This window comes from Daphnia pulex, chromosome 3 (assembly GCF_021134715.1).
Source record: "Daphnia pulex isolate KAP4 chromosome 3, ASM2113471v1".
NCBI lineage: Eukaryota > Metazoa > Arthropoda > Branchiopoda > Diplostraca > Daphniidae > Daphnia > Daphnia pulex.
Window position 1 is genome coordinate 9,910,302 of NC_060019.1, and position 10,491 is coordinate 9,920,792.

The following is a 10,491-nucleotide window of genomic DNA, read 5'->3' on the forward strand; positions in this document are numbered from 1 at the left end:
CTGAACAAAATCAGCCCAGCAGCAGGAACGCCAGCAACCAAGGAGCGTCGTCGGCGTCGATATTATATTCAGTGGCCAAGTCTTCACGACGGGAGCGTGCGTAGAGTCAGCGTGTCGCGTCGTCTCTCCTGTCTCTCGATCATCTTTTTGTTTGGTTTCACTCAATTATTTCCTCTCGATCGATTACATCATCCATCCAGCAAGTAGTAGGCGTCTCGTCACTCCCCCCCCCCTTCCGATCCGAGTAAGTTCTGAAAACTCAAAGTCATTTTTTTTAGATTTTAATTTGGCCTACATTCTTATCATATTATAACGCGACTGAATGCTTGATATGTTCACCGTCAATCTATTTCAAGTCGATATTTCTTTTCTCTCTTATATAACTATTTTTCTTTTCTTCCTTTAAAAAATATTCGTCTTGTTTTTTTTTAATTCCAAACAACATGTGCAAATGCTCGGATATCTTGGATCTTAATCCAGCATTTTTCTATTACATTTTCTCAATCAATCAAGAATGAATTCAACATTAATAAAATTAGACTCCAATAGTTTAGTCGCAGGCTAATTCATAAATGTCATGCAGCTCAACATCGTTTAAAACAAGTTTTAAAAAATTTTAAAACCTGGACGTGATGTAATCAAAATTGTGCTAATATTTTAAAATGTTCACTGGCATCTAAAATCCCGTCAAATCTAGCCTCCCTAAATCTTTTTTTCCTTTCAAATAACAGGTCGATTTCTTTTTAAATTACCCTATTCATTCTCGTTTGGCTTAAGAGATTTCATTCAAACAAATCTCTTGTAGCAAAATCGTCATCCCTTCTCGCAAGTGCCGGATCGTGTGCGTGCGTGTGTGTAGCCTTTTCTAAAAGAAAGAGAGAGGCGCGCGTATTTATAAACTTTTCCGAAAAACCAAAAAAAGAAAATGAGCCGACCGCCATTTTGGCGAATACCGCGAAATAATGCGAGGGACGATGACCCCGATGCTGAATCGTCATCGGCACTGGTACGTAAATTTGCAACATACCCCCCCTCCCCCCAGCCTTTCCTAGCTCCGTAACACGATGTACAGGAAAAGATGTACAAAAATATCGTGTCGTTTCTGTTTTCGATCGTGATTTTCTCCCGTGTGGTTTATGCGGTATATTCGTTTCTTTTTTCTTTCTTTGAGAGAGATATTGTAGTGAGTGTCACCTATTCCCATCACCTCCCTTCACCAACGTGTGTAACTGTGTGTGTGTGTGTAGCGTTGAACATCCGGTTCTGCCCCGGATGACCGTGTAGGCGTGTACATTTAATAGCTAAAAAGGATTCCATTCGGAATGATTAGTAGTATTGCGCACCGGTTGATCCGACACACCTGAAAACTCGTATATGCTAAAGTCGGCATATTTCTCCTGCTGACGTCACATATTCAGGAAATATTTTCCTGTACGCCCATGCCAAAAGAGGAGGCGAGGTCAAAAACCAAACGAAATCTAGAGCCACTCGCTTAAACATATATACTTAACATAGTGCACACCCCAATTTTTGCTCTTTTCTCTCCTCTCTCTCTCTCTCTCTCTCTCAAGCTTGAACACACCCATTTGAACACAGCACGGAGCATACATGTCGTTTTCTCCCGCTCTATAATTAGACGTCGGTGGGTCAAACATGGCTGGCCGTTGCCTCCGGTTGTTAACCGCTCACGTTCCCTTTAGCCCCGGCAATTCTTACATGTCTATCCCCGCCCGAAGATGCGCTTCTGCATCTATCCCCGACGACTGCAACGTGTGCCAATTCTTATTGGAGCGCAACGTTGCCGACTGGTCCGTCCGCTCTGCCCTACATCCTGATATCTGCTACCGAAAAGGTGATCTTGTGCGATATCACGCGGGCGTTGCCGTGATGATGTGTGACCTATTTCCTGGATAGAAAAAGGGCGAAACTATTCCGGAAATCAGTCGCGCAAGCGCACTCGCGCTGTGTGCGGAATTGTTGGATTTTTTTGTTGTTTTTTTTTGCTATACTTGATCCAGCGATCCTGTTGTGCATTTCTTCTTTGGTGGTGGGGGGGCTGGCTCATTCATAAGATGATGATCGATGGCTGTTGATCGAGTCAACGCAACGAGGACACATTTTTATCTCACTCGGGCGTTGAATGTCGCCATTCCATTCGGACGGGAGGCAAAAGAAAGATCGAATCCCACGATGGTGAAATATGTATGCCAAGGTTACATCAGGATTCAAAGAAGAAGCACAACTATAACACAGAAAGTCAGGCGTCAACGCTGGGGCGGTATCAGAGCGAGACAGGACAGTTTTTTTTCCCGAAAAACAAAAAATGATTTCAAACTGCGCAATAGTGCGTGAAATAAACGAGCAGTCATCAGTAAAATAGAAGCGACTAGATCCCAAGAGAATGTTCTAGATTATTCGTGAATTCAAATCTTCTAGTTTCTCGAAGGAATCATATCATTTTAAGAACTGAGTCGATCGTTCTGGAATGCTATCAGCGACATGCTTCGTGAACCGAGTCATCCCGATGGCATGTCGTCGGGAGGGGGGCGAAAATAGTAAAAGCGCCAGAGGATCAGAGACAATGTTTTGATTCATTGAATGACGAATCCGTTTGGATTGAAATGTGTCAACACCACCAGTAGGTATAGAGGGAAGATTTTGGGCTGATATTGCGTGGGCACGGCATCAGCCGATCACGTGGAGTCAATTTCTTCTTCACTTTTTGGCTGCCGCGCCAAAAAAGCTACGGGGCGACCTATACGCTAATGAGATAGAGAGGGCTCCCAGCTTGATGAACCCGACAATTTAGCTGCCCCTCTGTGTGTGTGTGTGTGTGTCATGGACCTCTGCCTTTTGAAATGGCAGCCCAGACAAACAACATCGGACACGGTTTTTAAAAAATAAGAGCGGACACGCCGTTTGCTGCGCCGGCCAACCTAACTCTACTATATATTGCGAGAAAGAAAAGAGCTTGCACCTATTTTAGGACCGTACAACTCATTTTGTTTGCCTGGAATTTCTTTTTTTTTTCTTTTTCCCCTGTGAGTGTTTGGACTCTTCTACACTTTTAACGACGCGAATTCAAATGCGCAACACTTCCTGAATACCCGCTAATGATCAACGGGCATAGCGCTCTTGTCAACTGCGTAGATATTCAAGAGAAAATAATTTTCTAGAACCAGCGATCATGTGATCCTCTCGTGTGGGAAAGTGCGACGACCTTTTTTGCGAATTGCGCAATGTTGGCCCGCAACATTGAGCATAAGGCAACGACTCGGTTGTTGTTTGCCCTTGAAGTCGTCGTTGTTCGTTGTTGGGGCGACTCTGACGACGTTATCGTCGACGTGTTGCTCCGCTTTTTTCTATCCGCCACTTTTGCGTCCCGTGGTGGGTATACGAGTCTGGCATCGCTAAGAATTGTGTCGGGTTTGTGTGTTTTGTTTCATTTTGGCACGATGTTCAGTTCGGCCGAGCTTGCCGCCCTCCCGGTGCTGCCAAGAAAGAGAGAAAAGATTTCCGTCAGCAGAGCAGGATAGAAAAGAACGAAGCTTTAGCCCTGGCGACGGCGGGAGTAGTGAGACAGTAGGGAGGATCCTGTGTGCACGGCACAGTGCAGACTTCGGGTTTTTCGCCTTCATCAGTCGAGTATTATTGCGAGTCGCGGACGCCCACTCGCTCCTCTATTCTCTCCACCTAAGCGACAGCTCCTCAGTGTTTTTCTCTATTCTCATTTTGAATTGAACACAAACACAGTTTGAATCTTCTTCATCTGAGGCCAGTCTTTTCTCTTGTTACCTCAAGAGACCATCAGGTCTAGGTCAAATCGTGAAATCTTTTTCCCGTCGTGAACTGCTTCGTATTATATTTGGCTGAAAGAAAAAAATCCGACAACCAGCTGAAACGTATATACTATATACATCATCTCCCATATTTTAGCCAATTTCAAAGAGCTCTCATCTAAATGATGACCGTCATGAGTGCTGGGGAATTGACCGTGAACCTGCAGCGAGATGGGTGCGGCGAACCTTTCGGCTTCCGGCTCCGAGGAGGAACCGACATCCGAGAGGCATTCATCATTCAAAGGGTGAAATTTCCCTATTTTCCAATTTCAATCCCCGTTGTTATACTACGTTCAAAGTCCCTGATAATTATTGAGAAAATGTCGTGACAAATTCTGTGGGTCTTGATTTCCTATTTTAAGGAAATGGCCGGGGTTGCGAAGAGGAAGAGAGAGAGAGAGAGCGGACCATTTCCTGATTGTTTTTTTGCCAGTTGCCCCACAAAGTCGTGCGCGGTTTCTGCAGCTTCACGACTTGCGCTCGCCAAAATGAGACGGGAGTCTTTTGTCGAGAGTGTCGGTGGTTCTCTCTCTCTCTTTCTCTTTTTGGCACCGAAGCTCGGGCCTAAAATTAAATATTCGTTTGGGTGAAGCGCCCAGCAGAGTACGATATGGCATACCGTCCGTCCGTCGTCATGTTGACCTCGTTCTACATGCTGGCCCAGTTTGATTTTTTTTGTTTTTCACGCTTTTTTTGTTGGTCAACATTCTGCTGGCCACCTCGCCCGTGTTCTTTACTATCAGCGGTCGCTGAAAGACAGAGGGCCCCCCTTCATGCCATTCGGTATAAACACTTCAGCATATTAATGACTCTGACATTCCTGGTGAAATTGCCCTGTTCTTTTCATGGCTCCAAGAATGGCTCAGTTAAAAGATATTGCCGTGGAAAAAAGAAGTTAAAAATAGATTCAGTCACGGGACTTTAGCGGGTCAGCAAACGATTAAAACGGACCGTGCTGATGATGGGGGTCGAGGCGGATATTATGTTAAGAGATTTGCATTGATTGATGGTCGTGTGTGAATCAGGTGGCCGTGGGTAGCGAACTGCGTCGCGGTGATGTTTTGACCAAAATCAACGACCGTCCTTGTTCGACAATGACCCATCGCGAAGCTGCCGAATTGATCAAGAACGCCGGCACCACCATGACTGTCACCGTTCAGCGGTAGACTTTTCAAACCTTTCGCTTGATTTACAACATTTGTCTTTCATACAAATATCTGATTTTTGTATACATTTGACTCTACTTGTCGGTTTGATTAACCGATTGGGGGTTTCATTATTGATGACAAATCGACAACAACAAAATGCGCACCTGTAGAGGTGGACTGCCCTTGCGCCCGGTCGCTGTCCCCGTTGTTGCTCCATCCGCCGCCGCCCCCGCTCCTTCAACTGTCGCTTCTTCCGGTTCAATGTGTCAAAAAGTACGTCAGAAAGCAGAGCCATTACATTTCAAATCAATGCGCATTATAAGGTTGCGTTACCCACATCATCACCTCTAAACACTTCTCACTTCTATTCTTTTTTGTTCTCCTTTCCGTGTCATAACAATGTACTACCTGCACGAATTCGCTTGATTGTCACTCACGAGATGATGCTCTTCTTGTTTAGTTGCTAGGGCTAATCAACGACTAACATTTTTTATGAAATCAATCCCTCAATTCCATTGAGACTGGCAGTTTTTAAAAATTGTATCTACATTAATTTGTCCTTTTTTTTATAATTTTTCCATCTGGTTATTCTGGAACTTTGTTTCTTATCACGAATGAACCACGAATATTTTTAGGCGCCGACCCAAGCGGGAGCTTCAAACAGGACGATTTCGGAGATTATGCTAAGTCCTGTTGAGAATCTGCCAGTCACTATATTCCCCAGCTCAGCTATCAACGAATTCAACCAACAAGTCGAAGAAATGGATCGCAACCGTGAAAGGATCGTCGTCACTCACCAGGTAAAAAAAAAAATGCCATTCGATGCTAAATTCCCGCAAGCCGAATGGCAGCACCGAGCTTGTTGGTGGTTCCGATTCACGCTGCCAGATGTCCTGCAGAACCAATCCTTTTATCATGTCGTTCATTCAATGCATTACAGTATAATAGCCATGCGATCTGAAAAATGATCCCTTCGTCATTAGCCGAGTCATAGGTTTGATCTGATTCGTGACTAGTTGCCCTAAATGTTTTCAAAATGAATAGCAAACGGAAGTTGCGTGATTACCCGACATCGGCTCGGCAAAGCTTTCACTTGATCAATCAGTGTTTCAGAATCATGTAAATACGTAATCAATCTGAAAACATTATTAGCCGTACAGGACACTTCCTTTGGTAGTACCCGGTGCCAAAACTGGTCGCGACACTGCCAGCTCCACGCAGAGCTATTTGGCACTTCAAACGCAACAGAATGCAATGCTTTGGAACACCCCTGGTGCACCTCCGCAATCTGCCATGAATCCGTCCTCCACCGATGCCGTCCTCAAGCAAAAGGTAAATAACACGCTGCCTGCCAGGTGTGAATGATTGAACCGCTATTATATCATTCGTTCGATCGAAGAAAAAGGCTTGTCAAATAGATTTAAGTCAAAGTTGTGTACATATACTATAAATGAATCGTGTGAACAACACCAGGATCAGGAATATAAGGCGATATTTGAAAAGGTGTTTGAACCGACCAAAGGCTGGCGTGTGGATCCAGAACATCATCAGGTATATTGAACACTGCACAAACAGCCACTCTACTATACACTGCATCGATCAGAACGAATTCTGACGTCACTACATGTCCATTAACATCTCGTATAGACTCGGTTGCAAAATTGTATTAGACAACATTCTATCTCTTAATCGTGCCATAGAAAACAGGGAAGACTTCTTCTTGCTTCACGCTCTAGATCTCTTCATTTGGATTCGTTTTCCATTGGGAAATTCGGATGATTTTATACAGCTGCCGCCTATTTAATAATTGTATTACGTTAGAGGGTTTACTGCTTAAGCCTTCTAATAACACGCCAGTTAAAGTTTCGCTATTACAGCCGAGTGCATCGTCATTGAATTAATTTAGCGAAAAATTCGTATTTGTTTTTTATCATTCTAGGACCAAGGAACGTGATAGACGTAAAATAAAATGTGATTCCCGATATCTCCTGTTGCATCCATAACCGACTGACTGCATAGACTAACATAACATAGCCATAGATCTTGATTATTTTGTAGCGCTATGATTTAATTGCTGGGTGTAGGCTTCAATTATTTTTACACGAACGTTAAATTATCTTGCGGGTGTTTAGTCCACCTACATGTAACTGCATACTATGTGCTTATAAGTGCATCTATTCATAAATAGCTCAAGTGCAATGTTACATAACAGCTGTTCAACAATAATGTCTCGTATTGAAATCCGGCGAATCATTAGTTAACAACAACCAATTAACTGATTTTTCTCTTGATCGATTTTCTAAAAAAATAAATAAACAGTTGGAGGCGGCTGCCGCTTTGGTACAGAGGAAAATGGCGGCCGTCAACGAACCGGCCGGACAGACTGCCGTGGTTCACGAAGCTGGCGATGCTCCTCCTCCCAAACAAGAAGTCAATCTAAACACAATTTTTTTAAATTTTTTAAATGATTACAGCTTATCATAAACATCATTTTTGAATTACAGTTGGTACACAAGCAGTTTAATTCACCACTAGGCCTCTACTCCAATGAGAATGTCCAGGAAGTGCTGGCCCAACAGACTGGCATCATCCCGTGAGTTCGACAAATATTTACCCTCCATCTTCATTATTAATTCATGCATTTCAATATTATCGTTCATTTAACTTTTCAAATTCAGCGCCCAGCCTGGACGCAAATTGGACATGAAGAATTCAGAAACATTGCGCGCTCTCATGGAGGAGAACGAGAAGAACAACAAGGCAGCCGCTCAACGTGACTCCCGCGGACTCAAAGAAGTCCGACCGGCTGCTCCAGTCAAAACCGTCGCTTCCAATCCTCACTTCAAGGTGAGCCACCCTCTAAGATACAAAGTGTTTATTTCTTTTGTGCGGCTATATGCTAGGCGTCCCTGATACAATTTGTCAGTTCCCTGGAGGCGGGTAATTCATAATGTGGGGTCTAGGAAATTGATACCATAAGAGATGTGACCTTTCCATCGGTTAGGTTTTATTTCTTTTTTTTTTTGTTTGTTTTCCTGGAGTAGAAGAATAAGATCCACTGGGAGTCTACGCGTACCGCGAACGTAAATGTCTTTACTCTTTGCGCTGCTGTCACTTAAAATTCCCCGCGGGATCAGTTGGAGCCGCCCGTTTGGCCTTTTCTATTATTGAACCCGATACAGGGCACGCGAGCTATCTAGCGAAAATCCGCATCTGTACTGTCATTATTATAGATTCAAAGATCAAGAGCAGCAGCTACAGCAGTCTGTTGCATAGTGTATACGTATAAAAGGAAGCTGGAATAGATCGACTTCAGTGCGGAAGTCGTCCGCTCTCATCCCGCTACCTACAGCGACACGTGTGTACTTCCAGGATGGCCTTTGGCATTTATCTAACATACATGGGCAAGATTGGGTGTATTTGATTTTATTTCTTTTATTTTTTTTTTTCGTTCCGTGTGACGGCTGCGCATATTATTGAAATTGTTTGTTGAACTGTTGGAATTACGGGATTGTTATAAGAATTGCAACTTGCCGGTATAAGTAGTACTCGAATTGGGTTGAAATCAATGGGCTCTCGGTATCAATCGGAAACCAGGAAGTGACACCGGTTGCTAGGCGGCGCCAAATAGACGCACTCTTTTGCCCAGCGGGATTTCCAGTCTTTCACTATTTCATTAGTGACAATATCACAAGGAAGCACTTTTGTATCATACAGCAGCCCACCTGGCAAACGAATGGGGGAGGCCTACTTTAATGTATTTGATCAAGAGCCTAGTTACCGCGTTGCTATAGCAGTTGAAAGCCTTAAGCTGAAAGTTATGCTATAGGGTATCCTCCAGAGAGCGTCCGCTATATAGAGGCTGTAATTGAGATGCTTTTACGTTTGAATAAAGTATGATTTCTCCGATTTGATTGCACTTGGTTCAGGTCAACTCGATGGGCTTGGAAAAGGAGAAGATCCAGCAAAGCTACAGCTTCAAGCGGCTGATGGCCGACGTGCTGGGCGAGACAGATTTCTAAAAGAATCAAAAACAACCATCACAACATCATCAGCTTGAAATTTTAGAAGCAAAGTGGTGCACAACGCAATAACGCCCGCAATAAATTCTATCAGAGATGTGTCAACGACGAGGGAATAAAATGAAGAATAACGTCGGACATGATGACGAGGAGCAGCGCATCTTTTTTGATCAAAACTTCAATTAATAAAATTTTATGTTTCTGTCTATCTTCTTGCCGCTTCTCATAAAATATTCGACAGTCAATGTAATACGATACAAGAAGAGAAGAAGAAAAACACACCAAAAAAAGTCAACCTTCACCTTTTTTCACTTTGTCTTGTGCCACCCACTGCCCGCTCTCTCTCTCTATTTCTTCTCTATCATAAACTCGTTATATGGCAGACTGCAAATGAAGATCAACTCTAATTAAATTAATAAATTAAATTAATCCACAGCGCCTGTCGTTATACTTTGTGCTAGTAGAAAACCTTATTTAAAAAAAAAACCCCAAAAATAAGCGATCTTTTATTGTATTATCTCTTACTATTGTGTATAAAAGAAAAACACCAGCAGTGGCTTATAGAAGGGCCGCGATACGTCAAACGTCTCCGAGTCCTCGGAATTTTATTTTTAACTTTTTTGCTCTTCTTTTTTTTTCGATTCACAAATGATTAGATATGCAAAGTGTAAAGGAAATTATTAACAAAACCCAATGCCCCGATTTGTCCTCTAACCAATTCGAATAGAGCGCGCCTTTTTTTTCAAAATTTCATATAACAACTATAACAACTAAACATCCTTGCAGCTGTCATTGACGATGTCCGCGAATTATTAATTCTGTTTAAATTAAACTAAATGCTTAAACTCCTTTTCCCTTCACCCCATTGATTGATGAACAAAATTGACAAACATGCTACGAAAATCTATTGAATAATCAGCGTTTGTTTCATTACCTCCCTTTGCTATTATACATGTGTCCACGCACTCCCTTGATTTTGCTATATTGCACTTATACCTTAAATAGCCGTCAGCCTGCACACTTGTATACGCGTTATGACTTATTTTAAGATAGAAGTGGAAATGGAACTGAATATGTGTTCAACGCATCCCGAGCCATGGCCTAAATCAGGTCGCTTATTTAAAAAATGGTTCTTCTTTTTATTTTCTCTTCAAATTGCTCTCCATCTATTCTGACTCCTTCGTTCTTATTGTTATTATGTACTCATTTCTACGTTGAGAGATTACATTTGACTCGATGAAAACCGCCCAGATGAAATAACAGTTTCACGCAGGTATAATTGGCTACCGGTATAAAAGTCATACAATATTGACCAATATGACCTTGTCATCCGTTAAGCGAAACATTAAAATATCACATGAGGACATGAGGAACTTCTTTGTTTCAGCTTAATAGCAGAAAATCAAATTAAAGTAGCGACTTAATTCATTTACGTCCCGAATTGTCCAATTTTCAACACGGTGAGAGAACAAAAAGCGATGA

General features: G+C 42.6%; 1 protein-coding gene across 5 annotated transcripts; it reads left to right on the forward strand.

Annotated features, from left to right (window-relative positions):
- On the forward strand, positions 1-10,252 carry LOC124191462 (LIM domain-binding protein 3-like). Of its 5 annotated transcripts, none has more exons than XM_046584697.1 (10): positions 3-244; positions 4,865-5,001; positions 5,158-5,260; positions 5,623-5,787; positions 6,140-6,319; positions 6,461-6,538; positions 7,307-7,417; positions 7,492-7,580; positions 7,666-7,834; positions 8,917-10,252. In XM_046584697.1, the coding sequence occupies exons 2-10, from the start codon at positions 4,934-4,936 to the stop codon at positions 9,007-9,009; spliced, it is 1,056 nt and encodes a 351-aa protein (XP_046440653.1). In that variant the 5' UTR covers positions 3-244; positions 4,865-4,933; the 3' UTR covers positions 9,010-10,252. The 5 variants fall into 5 exon arrangements, with proteins under 5 accessions (XP_046440654.1, XP_046440655.1, XP_046440653.1 ...); XM_046584695.1 differs by lacking the exon at positions 3-244 and adding an exon at positions 3,311-4,084; XM_046584698.1 differs by lacking the exons at positions 4,865-5,001; positions 5,158-5,260 and adding an exon at positions 732-1,006 and having other exon boundaries at positions 1-244.
- The last annotated feature ends 239 nt before the right edge of the window (positions 10,253-10,491 follow it).